This window comes from Myotis brandtii, unplaced genomic scaffold (genome assembly GCF_000412655.1).
Source record: "Myotis brandtii unplaced genomic scaffold, ASM41265v1 scaffold976, whole genome shotgun sequence".
NCBI lineage: Eukaryota > Metazoa > Chordata > Mammalia > Chiroptera > Vespertilionidae > Myotis > Myotis brandtii.
Window position 1 is genome coordinate 358,037 of NW_005372055.1, and position 18,739 is coordinate 376,775.

The window sequence follows — 18,739 nt, forward strand, 5'->3', positions numbered from 1 at the left end:
TAAGAAGGGGAGCAAACATATTAAGAACAGTATGCCAGGTCTCTTGAAACATATGCTGTGCAGATGTTTCTTCCCTGCAGTGACTGTGTCAAGCAGCAAGGATGGACCGGCTTCCGGCAGGTTTGGGCTCTGGCAAGGAGGTGCAGCTCAGCAGGTCTCTCTGGAGTATACTCACTGCAGACATCTGCAACCTGCAGCGTGGTACCACGTTGCTCACTGCTGGGTCACAGTGGTGTTTCCACTTGGGTTATGGCTGCAAGAGAGTCCCTGCACAGGTCAGGGGGTGGTGTCCGCTGTAGGTCTGGGTATTGGTGTGGCTGCACTTCTGGACTCAGTTGCTGCCCTCTACAAGATGGCTTGGGTTCTGTGCTAAAACTGCCTCAGCCTGGAAGTAACCACAGTGGTAGCAGGGGCTCTCTGTCTACGAAGAGCCCTATCTGCCAGTCCCCAGAACTCCTGCAATGTCTATCTCACTTCCCCAAACACACACCACACACATCCACACACACCCCTCTCACTCCTTTATTCACTCACACTCTCTCCCTCATTGCTGTCCTGTCAGCTGCCATGTCCCTGTCTAATGAAGGATTTTTATATGTCAAATTAAACACTCATTTCCAGCTAGGCTATAACTATAAGTTGTTGTCATAGAGGTATAAGAATCATATATTGAAAGCTGTTTCTTCCTTAGGACATTTTAACGGATGAAGACAATTTACTCTAATGCTGAGACAATAATATAACAAACTCACCTTCCTCCTTAGACTATGAAAACATGAAGTTAGTCCATTTTTTATACATCTTTGTATCCTTATTCCCTAGTATACCAACAGGTTGTAAAAGGGATGAATAGAGGGTCGATGGATGGATCAGTTGGGTAGGTCTATGGTTGGGTTTATTAAGCTATTGTTTCAGCAAAAAAAAGAAGTGCACATGATTCAGATGTTCTATGTTAGTCCTAATTGAAGACATAGGACTTTTAATTTTAGGTTATTTTTTGAGGTTACTTTTAATTTCAGGTTTGTTTTTACACCCTTCAGTCAACAACTAGTCTTTTAGTTATATCTTTCTATGATAGCTGAAAATATACTCTGTTCAGAGGACAAATGTATTTGGCATGGCTCATAAGTTGTTGTTTTTTAACTCCATGATCTTAACAGTGAAAAACAACACTTGTTCCATAACTTGCTTAAGCCTGAAATATTTTAAGTAAAACTTTCCATCTGTTAATTTGTTCATTAATTAATTTACTCTTATTCATCCATCCATCTAATCATTTAATAAATATTCATTGAGTACTTACCATAGGCATTATTTTTGCTGTAGAATTATACCAGTGAACATTATGGACAAAACTTATATTCTAGTAGAGGAAGAAAGATAATAAACAAGATAAGTAAGCTTCTAAGTATTAAGGGGAAAAACACAGGAAGTGGTTATACAGGGGATGGCAAGAGTATGTTTACAGTTATGAGTACATGAAACACAGAGTTTATTTTCATATTATTATTATATTATTTACTTGTATTACAACTGTAAACCTACTTTTTCCACCTCTATATTAGTTTGGGTAGGCTGCTTTTATTACAACCAACCTTCAAATTTCATTGATTTAACACATTAATAGTTTATTTCTTAATATAAACTAATGTGGATCTGATAAGACTTAGGGGAAAATTTGTGTGAATTATACTTGAAGTTACCATCCATACTGATTAGCAGATGAGTTGATGGCAAAATTTTCAATTAATGGTATGTGAATACATAAGTCCCTTGGGTCTTGTTTTAAAAAGTATGCTTCAGTAATTGCAAGTAGCATTTACAAGTTAAAGACAAAATTATCCTCCCCATACAGAAGCTTGAGACAACAACTGATTGGCTGAAGGGCTCATGAGTCATAGTTTTAGTTCCTCCTGTCTGAGCAAATGAGGGTCCAGATTGTAGATAAAAGAGTCAATGGAATAAAACTTGGAAATCATTAAATACTAGGGATCAAATAAAGTAATATTGTGTAAGAATTGGAAAAATGGTCAGAAATTCCTTATAAGTCCTCAGACTCTGCAATTGGAAGGTCAGTCATTTATTAAAATTTCATTTCCTTCTCCATTACCCTGAAACAGCAAACTTCACCTTGGCAGAGTCTGGTAGGAAAAGAGCTGGGTTCAGAACCAAATGAAGAAACCAACTCATGCCAATTCTACTAACACACATTCTAACCTCAGCATTCTTATTTCCACCATGTATAAAATATAAAACAAATTGCTTCTAATACCTAATAGGTATATTTTAAGACCTTGGAGGATTATTCCCTAGGAGTAACTGAACCAAAAATAGATCAGCTCATACAGGGACTGAGTATCCAATTTTGAAATTAGTTTAATCCCTGATGTGATTAAGGTAATATTGAGTATCTAGTGTCCCTATCCTAATTCCCCACTAGAAGAAAAACATATATTCTCAATTATACATATTATTACACAAAATATCACTATGCTTTATAATTTTTCAATTGTACAATATTTGAATTTGTTTACTAATCAAAAATTATCAGGTTTATGAGAACACAAGACATGATCAAAACCAAGAGAAACAACAAACAGTAAAATCAGTCTCATTTGGGACTTAAATAATGGAGCTATAATTCATAGACATTAAAATAATTACAAATAATTTATTCAAGAAATCATAGGAAAAGAGTGAGGTCAGCAGAGAGTTAGAAAACAGCAAAAGCAAAATTCTAAAATTGAAAAACACAACTGTTGTTATGATATAAATAAATGAATTTAAGAGCAAATTAGACACAACCAAAGAAAAGATTAGTGAATAGAAAGACAAATCAGACAAAATTATAAAATTCAAATATTAAAAGAATAGAAAATATGGAAATGAGTATAAGAGTTATATAGAAGATATTGAATATAGCTAAAAAATGTATTTGGAGGACCTGGAGTAAAGGAAAAGGAGACGGGGAAAAGTAATCTGTGAAAAGATATTATCTGAGAAATTTTAAAATATGGCAAATGATATTAATAGGTGCAGATTTAAGATACTCTAGAAAACCCAAGATAAACAAATACAATGAAAATCAGACCCAGCCATGTTATAGTAACTTGAAAATCTGACAGGAAAGTGAAAAATATTAAAAGCAGTAAAAAAAAAAGGTATCATTACCCTCAAAAAAGCAACAGTAAGCATATTGACATCTGATTTCTTAGCAGGAATATTGGAAACCAGAAGCCAATAGAATGAATAACTTTGAATTACTAAAAGTTAATAACTTTTAACCTAGAGTTCAATAACTGGCAAAAACATGTTTGAAAATTAAAAATGAAATAAATCCACATTAAGGAAAAACAAAAATTGAGAATATGCATCACTAGCAGAACTACACTGAAGGAAATACTAAAGGCTGTACTTCAGACAGAAGAAAAATTATCCCACATAGAAACATAGAGATGTAGTAATACAAAGTATGGAGCAACGGAAAGGGTAACTATGTAGTAAATTTAAATGAACACTGACTATAATATACCAATAATATCTTGTGGGATTAACTATGTTATAGACTGAATGTTTGTGTCCCCTTCCTAATTCATTTGTTGAAACATAATCCCTAATCTGATGGGATTTGGAGGCTGAGCCTTTGGGAAGTGATTGCTATTCTTATAAAGGAGACCCCAGAGAGCTTCCTTGTCCCTTCCACTATGTGAGGACATAGCAAGAAGACAGCTAGCTATCTATGATCCAGGAAACAGGCCCTTACCAGACAACACATCTGCCAGAACATTGATATTAGATTTTCCACTCTCCAGAACAGTGAAAAATAAATTTCTGTTGTTTGTAAGCAACCCAGTCTATGGTATTCTGTTAGGTTGCTTGAATAATTCAAAGTGTGGGTGTATAAATAAATACATATGTCTATATATGTTTGTGTATGTGTGTATAGTTATAGATAAATATACAGATATTTTAAAAATACAAAAATAACACTAAGAGGGGAGTAAAGGGAGTTAAAGTATTTTAAGGCCTTGGTATTGTCTCAGAAGTGCAAACAGTACTTTTATAGAGATTACAATATGAATTCTTGATTTATTAAAATCTAATGTAAATATAAAATACTTAGACAATCTAAATGAAGTGAAATGAGTAGAGACAAAACAGACTAGATGGAACAAAGAGAGAGTGAGTACATAGGGGGTAGATTTTAAGTAAAATATGTTAGTAATTCCATTACTACAAATGGAGTACATATCCTAATTAAGTTATAGTTGTTGAACAAGATATAAAATATACACACATTTATATGCTGCTTACAAGAGACACACCTTAAATATAAAGAAACAAAAGGTGGACAGTAAAAGGGAAAAAAGGATTTACCCAGCATACACTTACCAAAAGAAAACTGTTGTAGCCATACTAATTACAAACAAAATCAACTTTAAGGGGAAAATTCAGAACTAGCAATTAGGAGGGACTTTTCATAATTATGAATCTGTACACCCATAAAACTTCACAATCCTAAATATTTTAAGTGCTCAAGATTATACCTTCAGCATATATAAAGCAAATATTATCAGAATTAAAAGAATAAATGAAATATCCACAATAATTATTGAGAGATGTTAGGATATATCTCTCATAATATCGGATGGAATCCTACATAATAAAAGGCTAATATGCAAATTGTCCCCTTGGGAGTTCAACCGACTGGGAGTTCAACCACTCACTATGACATGCACTGACCACTAGGGGACGGCTTGGAATGAAGGAAGGCCCAGCCAGCAGCTGGCAGCCAGGGAAAGGAAGGCCCTGGCTGACCCTGATTGATGGCCAGGCCTAGGGACCCTACCCATGCACAAGTTTCATGCACTAGGCCTCTAGTATGTAAAAAAATATTAGTAAGGATATAGAAGATTTTGACAATATGGTTAACAAGCATTTAATAGAGTTATTTAGGACATTCAAATCAATAACTGCAGAATGCATTATTTTCAAAGATCTAAGAAACATTTAACAAAATCAACCAATTGCTGGGCAGAATTTCAAAGACTAAATTCATAAAAGTATGTTCTCTTACTACCCTAGATTTAAGTTAGAATTCAATATAAAAAACAGATACCACCCAGCTGGCATGGCTCAGTGATTGAGCAAAAACCTATGAACCAGGAGGTCACTTCAATTCCCCCTCAGGGCATATGCCTGGGTTGTGGGCTCAATGCCCCGTGTGGAGCCTGCAGAATGTAGCCAATCAATGATTCTCTCTCATTATTGATGTTTCTATCTCTCTGTCCCTCTCTCTTCCTCTCTGAAATAAATGAAAATATATTTTTTAAAAGCTTAAGAAAAAAATTCATAAATTCCCCATGAAATCTGATATTAAGGAAGACAATTATAAATAACTCATGATCAAAGAAAAAAATCACAATAGAAATTAGAAACTAGAATTCAATCTATATCATAAAAATTTATATTAAAATGTGTGAAGTGCAACTAAACAATGAAAGTAAGATAATTCAATCCTTAAATGCATATTTTAGAAAAGAATAAAGGCTGAAAAAGTAAGTATTTAAGCATCTGTATAAAAAATTGATAATGAGAAATAAATTAAATCCAAAAAAGGAAAGGAAAGAAAGAACATGGCAGAATTCAATAATTTTAAAACAAATATGCAATATGGCATTAAAAATATGTGTTAGAAAAAAAGCAAAACAGTTCACAAATGTTTCTCTCACATCAATATTTCTCTCTGTCTTTCCTCTCTCTTCCACTCTCTCTGAAAATCAATGGAAAAATATCCTCGAGTGAGGAATATAGGAATCCTCAATGGAACACACTAGCCTTTATTCAGAGTGGCTGGAAATGGAAGGTCACTCACTCTTACTACTAAACTATTCACTTTCCTCCTAAAATTAACCTCTTAACACCTATAAGAGAATGTGTTAGTGAGGGGAAAAGATAAACTTAACTAAACTAAACCAAACCAAACAAACCTGAAGTAATTTCAGCACCCTCCCACACCTCAAGCACAGGAAACAGATCAACATGGAGTTGCCTTGAGATAAGATTATTAGGCACTTCCCAGAGTAGAGATGAAGTGACTTTGGGGGGAGAAAATATATTGGTTGGTCCAGGGAGAGACTTTCCAAAAGGATGGAGTTAGTAGGATCCAGGATTAGTAGTGACCAATCAGGCTTAGACTCCAGTTTAATTAATCTTAGAAAACAATGATTCTTGACTTGTACCCAGGTTGGCTTAGAGAATCCTGTGACCATTTTACTCCAATAGGCTAAACGCAGAGGTGAATGAGAAGGTTCTCTCCCTTCACCCTTTCTCAAGAACTAGGTTGGCAAAAATTCAGGAGCTACTCTAGTTTTGTCTCTCAGCTGATGTGGAGACAGCAGCCTGGAAATTTCATATTTATCTTGACAGTTACCCTAAATGTCTCAGGGTAACTGTCCGTGCCTTCTGAGAAGCCACATAGAGCTTGGGGCTCTAATAGAAGAAAAATCCTGTGTGGCTTTCAAATGCAGAAAGAGGCGTCATTCTGTCAGGCTTCTAATTTTACTATATGTTATAGTGTTAAAAAATAAAAATACTGTTCTCTCTGACTCTGTATCTGTCTCTGTTTATCTATTCTTTTCTCTCTCTCTCTCTCTCTCTCTCTCTCTCTCTCTTTCCTCTCTCTCTTCTCTCTCTCTCTCTCTCTCTCTCTCTCTCTCACACACACACACACACACACACACACACACACCACTGCCAAAGCCTTGCTGAACCCATGATTGGGTTATACTTATAATTCCACATTCTATCCAAAAATTTTAAATACTCTTTTTCTTTCTTGCTTTTCTCACTCCAATCCCTTCAGTCTTCAAATCTGGTTTTCCAAGCAAAATCAAGAAACTCACGCGACTTTGGCACAGACAGTGCACTTCCAGCTGCCATCAAGGTCCGAGACCCGACACTCACTGCACACCCTCAGTGAGCAGGCCTGGCATGGGTTTCCCCGGTCAAATATTAAGCCCAGGTTTCTCTGACAGTGAACACAGACTCTGCTGGTCTCTTGTTGAATCTTCCCACTTCTATGTTTTGCTTCTAAGAGTTCGTTTTTCAGCTTCCTAGAAGGAGAAGGGGAAAATAACTTTAAAAAGCAAACAAAAGAGTAGCTAAGCTATATTTAAGGGTTATTTTCATTTGGAATAACATTTAAAAGAACCAAGGAGTCAGAGCCAAATAATTTCAGAAAACACAATTTCTTCCTCTAGAGCAGTGGTTCTCAACCTTCCTAATGCTCATGTGTGGTGACCCCCAATTTCATTGTTACAAATTGAACATAATTAAAGCATAGTGATTAATCACAAAAACAATATGTAATTATATATGTCTTTTCTGATGGTCTTAGGCGACCCCTGTGAAAGGGTCGTCACCAAAGGGGCGACCCACAGGTTGAGAACCGCTGCTCTAGAGTCAACAATTTTTTGACCTCAATAGTTGAAAAACATGTTTGTGTTTTTTTCTTTTGAATTTTGACATCCTTCTTGAGCACTGCTACTTTGAAATTAGTATTTATTCACATTCTACTCTAACTTCTCCAAGATCTTTGATACCATAATATTGAAGCACAACCCTAGCCTAGAGACATGCATAATATCATGTTCTTTACTTGCTTAGATATACTACATGGAGGAAGAGTGTGAAATCAAGCTTGGCAACATGGGAACTTTCCTTAGGTGATCCAATGAAGAGATTGCTATAAAGACATTACCTACTATTTCAGATCGAAATGCTTCTTCTTATCATATGAGGGTATCCAAAAATGTCTCTTAACCTATGGGTTTTTCTGTCAGAGTGTGAATTCAACTTGCATCATGAATTAGCTGTCCAACCTTAGAAAACTATTTATCCACTCAACCTGTGGATCTTCATTTTTAAAATGGGGGTAATAACATTCTTATTCTTATTATATTATTTTCTGTTTTATAAAATAGTTTTAAAATATACTTTTTTATTTCAGAGACATGGAGAGGGATAGAGAGATAGAAAGATCAATGATGAGAGAGAATCTTTGATTGACTGCCTCCTTCTGGAGATCAAGCCTACAACCCAGGCACGTGCCCTAACTGGGAATCAAACTGTGACCTACTGCTTCATAGGTCAACATTCAACCATTGAGCAACACTGGTCAGGCTATTATTTTCTGTTTTTAAGATTAAATGACATATAGGGGGGTGAGGGCATGAGTGGGGGGGTCTGGGGGTAATGGGGGGATAAGGACACATATGTAATACCTTAATCAATAAAGAAATTTTAAAAAAGATTAAATGACATAGCCCTGGCCTGCATGGATAAATGGTTAGAGTATCAGCCTAGGGACCCAAGGACTGCAGGTTCAATTCCCAGTCAAGGGCACATACCTAGGTTGCAAGTTCGGCCCCCCAGCCCTGGTTGGGGCATGAGTGAGAGTCAGCCAATTGATGTGTCTCTTTCACATCGATGTTTCTTTCCTATCCCTTCTTTCTATTCTCTCCAAAAAAATCAATGGAAAAAATATTCTTGGGTGGGCGTTAACAACAACAAAAAAGATTAAATAGTATAATATATAAAGTTACCAGCACAGTTCCTGGCATATAGGTACTAAATAAATGCTATTTCCATGTCCATTTTTTTTTTACTACCTGACATGTATACTTATATACAATTTATAAGATAACTATTCAACGTGTGGTCCTTGTTCTGGGAGTGTCAGCATCATCTGGGAGTTTGTTAGGAATGGAGAATCTCAGGTCCCACCTCATACCTACTGGATCAGATTCTGCATTTCACAAAATCTCCAAGTGATTAAAGTTTCAGAAGCACAACTTTAGAACATTTGTTATCGAATTTGGCTATGCACTGGAATCACCTGGGAAGATTTTAAAAAATTATACTGATTCCTGAGCCTCACCTCCCCGACCCCTGATTCTCATATAATTGGTTTATGATGTGGTCTATGCAATGATATTTTTATTTTTATTTTTTAACATATATATTTTATTGATTTTTTTACAGAGAGGAAGGGAGAGGGATAGAGAGTTAGAAACATCGAAGAGAGAGAAACATCAATCAGCTGCCTCCTGCACACCTCCTACTGAGGATGTGCCCACAACCAAGGTACATGCCCCTGACCAGAATCGAATCTGGGACCCTTCAGTCCTTGAGCCAACGCTCTACCCACTGAGTCAAACCAGTTAGGGACTGCTTGGCTATTATTTGTGAGAGATAATTTGTTTTTCACTTATGAAACAATGGGGAATTCTGACTACTGGTTCAATTTGTAACAATAAAATTGGGGGTCACCACAACATGAGGAACTTTATTAAAGGGTTGCGGCATTAGGAAGGTTGAGAACCACTGGGTTAGGGCAATGATATTTTTAAAAGTTTCCTTATTTATTCTATGTATTGCCAAATTTGGAAAACAGATGACAGATTCATTCCACTTAAATGCTTCACAGACATATCATTCCTTTATGTTATCCATATCCAATCCCCTCTTCACCATAACATTTGTATGTTCTAGAAGAAAATAATCCCAGATTCATCCCACACATCTCATACTTTTTCCTTTTACATTTGTGGAACTGTGCTTCATTATACCCAACAATACTAGCATCTCCCAAAGGTAGGAATAATTACTTCAATTTCTTGTATATACTGCTCAGGACCCAGTTCTGTGCTAAATTATAAGGTACTTAAATGTTTAAGACTATTTATTATTTCTTTGGGGCCTTCAAACTAACTTGTAATGTATTATGAGGCTCATGTTAAAGATTGTAAGCAGTATATATAAAACCAGAAACCAGGTATTTTAATCCCTAGCCTAATGAGAGATTCATAAATGGGGAATTATAAAAGTGAAGAGTAAGAGTTTCAAAACCTTTGATTGTCTCATTTATCCAATGAACATTTATTAGGTGCCTATTATGTACTAGGCATTCTGATATTCAGAGAGGAAAATAAGTCAAACAGGATATCTACTAAGGATTCCAATTATCCTCCATATCATTCAAGTAAAGGACAAATAATGCAAGATGATTCATATGTTGCAACAGGCAGCTATACAGAACATTCTTCTCCTATCTAAACACAAATGACAACCTACAGTAGATGCTTTCTTAATCCCTAATTTAGAGCTTAGAAAGTACCTTTATGTCTTTTTTCCCCATGAGCAACTGCTCATGAAATTAAGTGTAAGAAAAGTAAATCCATATGATTTACTTTTGAAAACTTATAAAAGCTACAAGCTTTAAAGAAAAGAATGCATTATCATTTTAAGACCACAACTATATTATTTAGAGAAGCACTTCAGGGCACAGGAGAAATATTAGTAAAACATTGCCCTTTCAAAATCTATAACAATTCATGCAACAACAATAAAGAAACAAAGTGATCAAAATGGGTAGAAAAAGCTAGCAATCTTAGACAGGCAGTACTATCCAAGTAGGCTGGGGGTAGGAGGAGAGTACTAAACCAAGACAATGGGATGTTCTAGGATTTTCCAGAAGTAAATTCTCTTCTGGAAGAAAATTCTATAATCAGGTGCCTGAAGTTTAACCACTTAAAGTAGAGTGGGAACTCTTGGAGAATTTAAGGTCATAAAGACAAACATTTATAGTCCATCTTTCTTTGTGCTCTACTGACAGGACTGTATTTAACAATCAGGTTTTACCTAGTTCACAGTTCCAGGGTCTGAAAAGACTTGGGGCTCTGTATAAATCAGGCCACAGGGAAAAAATAACAAATGTCCAAACACACTAGCTGGGAACTTCCTAAGTCAATCGGTGCTAATTGTGCCACATATTCTGGAAGGTCTCTAAGACATGTGGGAAGAATTCCATAAGCTGGCACAAATTTTGAAGCAACTTACTGATTTTTCAAATATCTCTTAGAAATTGACCTAATTCAATCATGTCTAGGATAATTCACATGAAGTAGACATAGCCAATTTCAGGCACTCAAGAAGAGGATAAAAGTAGTCAACTGCAATTAGGAAAAGAAAGTGTGCAATTGGAGAACTGGTACCAGGGAGAAAGGGAAGTATAGGGAACTAGAAGAGAGCAATCTGGTGGGAAATTTCTTTTTCCTATGCTTTACTAGCCAGCACTTACAAAGCAAGATGGACATTATTTGGTTCCTGCATTGCTAGCCCAACCCTAGGAACTATCTGAGGAAGGTGTTTCAGGGATGTTCTTCTCTCTCATACACCTAAGTAAGTAATGTTTCTAGATCCAAGTAACAGGCTTAGAAAATTAGTTTCACCCCAAACTATGATAATAAATATATAAAAATGCTAACATTGGTATGGTTTGTGTGGTAGGACAACATATAGGTTTTCTCTTTTATTTTCTAAATTTCAAATGTAATTTTATTAATATTATAATTTTAAAGTACAATAAACATTGAAACAAAAAAGAAAAAAAGTAAATTGGTTTCATATTTCCCCCCATATAACAAGAAATTCATAATGAACATTAGTTTAGCTACAAAATCAGGTCATTAAGCATTCCTTTCATCCTGATAGTCTCTTATCTCCAACGTGTGATTTATCATTCTTAAGCAAAATGCCCAAACAGCTCCAGCATAGCATCCACTTTTAAGGCAGGAATAAGGATGAAGGTGTACAACATGAACCTGTCTCTTAACAGAAAAGCAAAAATTAACTCAAAAGTTCTCCCATCAGATTTCCCCTTAGGTTTCCTTGACCAGTGTCACATCACCACCACTAGCTGCAAGGAAGGCTAAGAATGTGGAACAAGTTGGACTGCACATCCCTGCCCTCTTGACATTAGATGTGGTATTGTGACTGGCATTGATCCACAAAATGTGGCATGGGATTCCTTCCAGTTAAAAATTGCAAAAAGTGAATGCTTGGTTTTCCATAAACCCTCCTCTTGGCTTGGAAAGTGGCAATGTCCCAAATAGTGTCTGCTCTGTAAATCTGGGTCCTGGTTTGAGGATGCCATGAACTATAGTCTCCAGCCATCCTGTTTTGGATGTATAGGATGAGAAAACTTTCATTATTTTAAGCCGCTAAGAATTTGAGGCTGTTATTGCAGCATAATTTAGCCTATCCTGACTGATAAACATATAGTGTAGTCCTTCATCTGGTTGGCTCACATATATCCTTTTAGCTTCAGCTTTACTGTTGCTTCCCCAGTGAGGCTTTTTCTGACAGCCAAATTTATAGCAGATTCCCATCTTATTCTCGCTCATAGAAATGTGTTCTTTTTCTTCACAGCACATACCATAATTTTTAATTATATCTTTATTTGGCTGTTTTTAACTGGTTTAATTGTCTCACTAACTCCTCTATGAGGGCAAGACTATATCTGTTTTGTTCAGCACATAAGCAGTGGCTGGAACATAATAGATAACATTTAATTAAATGAATAAGAGAAAGCATAAGTAAAAGCTAAAAAGTAACAAGAGGAGAAAGAGAGGGGCTGGGAGAAGGAAACTCAGGCATGCTGATTATTAGGTATCACTGGGCATTCCACTTAACCTCTCTGGGTCTCAGCTACTTCAACTTCAAAATGAAGATAATTCCCTTCCAATCTTCAACTGAGAGTGTTTGTGAGGGCCAGAGGCAATAAAGTATGGTAGTGTGCTTTGCAAATTATAGAGGCTTTTACAAAATAACACCATCATTATTAAAAAGAGAATGAGCCCAGCCGGTGTGGCTTAGTGGTTGAGCTTCGACCTATGAACCAGGAGCTCATGGTTTGATTCCTGGTCAGGACACATGCCGGGGTTGTGGGCTCAATCCCCAGTGTGGGGCATGGAGAAGGCAGTGGATCAATGATTCTCTTTCATCATTGATGTTTCTATCTCTCCCTTTCCCTTCTTCTCTGGAATCAACAAATATATATTTTTTTAAAAAAATAATGAGAAGCCCTAACTGGTTTGGCTCAGTGGACAGAGAGTCAGCTTGCAGACTGAAGGGTCCCAGGTTCGATTTCAGTCAAGAGCACATGCCCAGGTTGCGAGCTCGATCCCCAGTGGAGGGCATGCAGGAGGCAGCTGATCAACGATTCTCTCTCATCATTGTGTTTCTATCTCTCTTTCCCTCTCCCTTTCTCTCTGAAATCAATAAAAGTATATTAAAAATGAGAAGATAAAAAATGTACAATGTTAGATTAGTAGGAATAAATTCAAAATCAAATTGGCTTAAACTGAAATCAAACACACTTTGAAAAAGTAATGCAAGCCTGATGAAACTACAGGATGGTCTCAATTACTTGATAAGAATTTCCAAAGCTTTTTTCAACTTTCTTAATCTCATTTCTACACCTTTGTTCAGTAAGCAAAACTATTTTGATTCTGAAAAATATAAAATTCCCTTATTTTATTGCCTAAAGAGAAGTAAAGAGTATGGGAGATGGATGGAAAAGAGTAGTACAGATAAATATGGCCTAAAGTCAATGGTTAAAAACTGATGAAAACTATAAAGAAAAAAAAAACTACTGAAGACATTTAATTTCAGTTAATATCAATTCTTCATTAAAGATAAGCTCAGGATGCTCTTGCATTTTAAAGTATCAGTTTATTCTTTACATTTCCTTGTTGCTGCACAGATACATTTATATTAACATGTGAATTTGTTACTTATATTTAATTGAAATCTTAAATATTGAAAAGATGAACTATCTCAACTGTAGTTGAATGATAGAATCTCTTCATTTCTATATTCTGGTGATATACTAATTTTTTTTTCTATTCCATTATCAAAAATGTTCAATGCATTACAAAGATTACTTGCTTTATCTTTGCATAGACACATTCCTTTCAAATCAGGAATTGTTTTCCTTAAAATTCCCATCACATCTGTGTCATTATTTTTCTCTCATTACCATATCTAGTCCCAATTGTACTTAACATTATTTTGCACCAAATGAGATAGGAATTTTAGAATGGAAGCAATTTGTTGCCTGGAAGAGGAAGCCACAGAAAAGTATTTTTGATTCCTTGAAGTCTTCAAACAACCCTCAAGCTCATCTAGAAAAACACATCAAGTCTTAAGAAGAGAGAATGAAAAAAGTGAGGACTATATACTAGTGGCTCAGAGCATAAGGTTCTAAAGTCAAAGGATCTGGGTTAAAATCCTGGCCTTACCACATATTTACTTAGAGACTTTTAGAAAATTACTTAACTTAAGGAGACCTAACCCCTCTTACTCAAAATATTCCCTCTGTAAAGAAAATCATAATAGCTACAACCTCATAGACTTGTTGTGAACATTAAGTAAAATGTTAAGCGCAGCTTGACACATAGTATTTGTGGACTAGACAATTCTGGTATGTGTCTCCTGATATCTGTTCTCCCCTTCTCTGTTAGTGGAATGTCTAGCCAGGTTCATCACCACTCAGTATTTTCCAGTGTGCCTTAGATTTTGCCATGAGAAAAAATGCTGGCTAATGTGATGTGATCAGAAATGATTTAGGCAGCCTCTAAGTCAGGGGTTCTCAACCTTCTGGCCCTTTAAATACAGTTACTTATGTTGTGACCCAACCATAAAATTATTTTCGTTGCTACTTCATAACTGTAATGTTGCTACTGTTATGAATCATAATGTAAATATCTGATATGCAGGATAGTCTTAGGCGACCCCTGTGAAAGGGTCGTTCGACCGCCAAAGGGGTCGCGAGCCACAGGTTGAGAACTGCTGGGTCATGTCCCTAATGGAAAAGGCCTTCCTTTCCCTTGAATCCTTCCTCCTTTCCAGAGGCTGAGATGAAAACATAGGGGTAAGCCATCTTGGATCAAGAACTAGACTCTCCAGATGATGGAGCAACTAAAGAAAAGGTGCCCAGAACCATGCTAAAATGGAGCCACCGTAACAATATCACAAAACTGCCGACCAACCAAGACTTTTCAATTAGAGAGCAAAGTATTTCTTTCTTATTTAAGCCTTATGATAATGTGTCTCTGTAACCCACAGCCAAGCCTATTTCCCAACATGTAAAATAAGAACTCAGTAATATTAGCTCGTTTTATTATTGTCCACTTGCAGAGATATTGCTATCAGGTTCTGATTCAGCCTCTGTTGCAATACCTTCAAGCTAAATCCTTGTCTATAGCTAGAATTTCATATTCTTTTAAGAGAGCAAAGCCATGTAACTGATGAAAAATACTGTCTAACCAGAAACAAGACAAAAATCACTTGAGAAAATATATGCATGCAGAATAATGTCACAGCAGCCAGATGTCAATGGCTGCATACTTCTTAGCACTTTTAACTTTTGTTCACATCCAGAGGCAATGCCATCAACACTGAGGTTATTTTATATTTTCCTAAGGGAAATCCAGTGGTGACCAGACCTCCTTTTTGTATTCTGAATATAAAAACATATTTTTTTCACTTTGATGGTAGCTTCTGTGTCCTGAACTTATTATTAAAACCTAATCTTCACAATACTTAGTCAAAATAATGACAGGCACTCTGTTTTACATGTCATGCCATTTGATAGTAACCCATGCTAAAGACATTATGGTTCCCATTTCCATAGATTTTTTAAAAATGTAGTCTCAGAAGGAAACTTGCTATGGTTCACAAGGTTATCAAGTGGTGCAGTCAGGATCCAGATCCAGAATTTTATATTCCCAAACCTGCACTCCTTCCCCATACCAGACACCTCTCCTTAGTTTTCAGTCTATTAAAATAGTTTTGTTAAGAAATATTATCAACAACTTCTATTTCTTTCCTAGTTATACAAAACCATGCTAAGCACACTCAAAATTATGCCTCAGTAAACATGAGGGGCTTCTTCTGCCTACCCTGCTTCTCCCACCAAATGGCATCTGCCCAAGGGTCCTCTTATCACAGAGTCTCTCATAGCAATGAAGCTGTTTTTCAACAAACATGCTAATCTGGTCCTAATAAACTTTATAAAGCTTTGGATTAGTTTTCAAATCCAAGGATATTAAAAAGAATCAAGACCATTAGAGAACTGGGAAAGAGTTTTCCCTAGATAGAAATCTACTTCAGAGAAAGTAATAAGGAACAAGATTGAAAGAATACTTGTTTAAATAAAGAATTCTTGTGAATTGTAGCAATTTCATGTGTTTAGACGTTGTTTCAAGGAAAGAGAGAATTGTGAAATCTTCAAATCTGCAAATGACACCAAGAACTTCCTGGTAGTGAAACACTGGGCTCATAGGAATATCATCTCACAAAGCCATGTGAACAGACAGGCAATTGTTTATTAACTATACAGGCATATCTCATTTTATTAGACTTCACTTTATTCCACTTCACAGATCTTTCTTTCTTTCTTTCTTTCTTTCTTTCTTCTTTCTTTCTTTCTTTCTTTCTTTCTTTCTTTCTTTCTTTTTCCTCTTTCTTTCTTTTTCTTTTTTACAAATTGAAGACAAGGCCCTCCACCAGCAAAAAAAGTAGCCTGGAACCAAACTCATAATATCTCCAAGGTATGCTCTGTTATCTTAAAAAATAGCAGGAGTTGATTTCATATGTAATTAGCAAATCAAGTCTTTCTCCTGGACATACATTGACATAACTATCATCTCAATTTTCTGACCCAACAAGGCAGAGGTATATGTTTCACTTATTTGAAACCAAAAGGATACCTTATTAGATTGCCCCAAACTGTAGAGTCCTATTATCAACATAGTAAATTATTCATAAAAAAGTATGGATATAGAATCAGTAAAGCAAGAAGTATTTCTTTAAAACAAAAACAAAAACAAAGGTAAAATACTGGGCTTTTTTTTTTTTTTACAGGTTTGGACATTTCTTTCTTTTTTTTTTTTTTGCTTAAAGTATTACAAAGGGTATTACATTTGGGTCCTTTTTTTTTTTCCCCCGCCCTGGACAATCCCCTGCCCTTTATGCTCCCAGCAAACAAAAGCCCAGGACCAGATGGCTTCTCAGGGGAGTTTTACCAAACTTTCAAGGAAGAACTAAAACCTATCCTCCTCAGACTACTACAAAAAATTCAGGAGGAAGGAACACTTCCAAGCTCATTCTATGAAGCCAGCATCACCCTAATACCAAAACCAGGTAAAGACAACACAATGAAAGAGAATTACAGGCCAATATCCCTCATGAACATAGATGCCAAAATCCTCAACAAAATCTTAGCAAATCGGATCCAACAGTACATCAGAAGGATCATACACCATGACCAAGTAGGATTTATCCCAGGAATGCAAGGATGGTACAACATCCGTAAATCAATAAACGTAATACATCACATAAACAAATTGAAAGAAAAAAACCACATGGTCATATCAATTGATGCAGAAAAAGCATTCGACAAAATCCAACACCCATTTTTGATAAAAACTCTCAGCAAGGTGGGAATAGAAGGATCATACCTCAACATAATAAAAGCCATATATGACAGGCCCACAGCCAACATCATACTCAATGGACAAAAACTAACACCATTTCCCCTAAGAACAGGAACAAGACAGGGATGCCCACTCTCGCCACTCCTCTTTAACATAGTCCTGGAAGTATTAGCCATTGCAATTAGACAAGAAGAAGAAATAAAAGGCATCCAAATTGGAAAAGAGGAAGTAAAACTGTCCTTATTTGCAGACGACATGATATTATACATACAAAACCCTAGAGACTCCATCAAAAAACTACTAGACTTAATACATGAATTTGGCAATGTAGCAGGATACAAAATTAACCCCAAGAAATCTGAGGCATTTCTATACACCAATAGTGAACTTTCAGAAAGAGAGATTATAAAAACAATCCCATTTACCATCGCACCAAAAAAATTAAGCTACCTAGGAATAAACTTAACTAAAGAGGTAAAAGACCTCTACTCAGAAAACTACAGGACGTTGAAAAAAGAGATAGAGGAAGACATAAAGAGATGGAAGAACATACCATGTTCTTGGATTGGTAGAATCAACATCATTAAAATGTCCATACTACCCAAAGCAATCTATAAATTCAACGCACTTCCCATTAAAATACCAATGGCCTACTTCAAAGATCTAGAACGAACTCTCCAAAAATTCATCTGGAATAAAAAAAGACCCCGAATAGCTGCAGCGATCCTGAGAAAGAACAAAGTAGGTGGGATCTCAATGCCAGATATCAAGCTGTATTACAAAGCCACTGTTCTCAAAACTGCCTGGTACTGGCACAAGAACAGACATATAGATCAGTGGAATAGAATAGAGAGTCCAGAAATTAGCCCAAACCAATATGCTCAATTAATATTTGACAAAGGAGGCAAGAACATACAATGGAGCCAAGATAGTCTCTTCAATAAGTGGTGTTGGGAAAATTGGACAGATATATGCAAGAAAATGAAACTAGACCACCAACTTACACCATACACAAGAATAAACTCAAAATGGATAAAGGACTTAAATGTACGACAGGAAACCATAAAAATTCTAGAAGAATCCAAAGGCAACAAAATCTCAGACATATGCCAAAGCAATTTCTTCACTGATACAGCTCCTAGGGCAGTTGAAACTAAAGAGAAAATGAACAAATGGGACTACATCAAAATAAAAAGTTTCTGCACAGCAAAAGAAACCATCAACAAAACAACAAGAAAGCCCACTACATGGGAGAACATATTTGCCAACATTATATCTGATAAGGGCCTAATCTCCAAAATTTATAGGGAACTCATACAACTTAACAAAAGGAAGATAAACAATCCAATCAAAAAATGGGCAAAGGACCTAAATAGACACCTTTTAAAAGAGGA

At 36.0% G+C, this 18,739-nt stretch overlaps 1 protein-coding gene across 1 annotated transcript in view; it reads right to left on the reverse strand.

The window, feature by feature from the left end:
- Positions 1-18,739, reverse strand: part of SYTL5 (synaptotagmin-like 5) — a 250,237-nt gene that overhangs the window by 209,550 nt on the left and 21,948 nt on the right. The window contains exon 2 of the mRNA XM_014533436.1: positions 6,906-7,115. Within this exon, the coding sequence (XP_014388922.1) occupies positions 6,906-7,115 (210 nt within the window). The remainder of the gene's footprint in view (positions 1-6,905; positions 7,116-18,739) is intronic.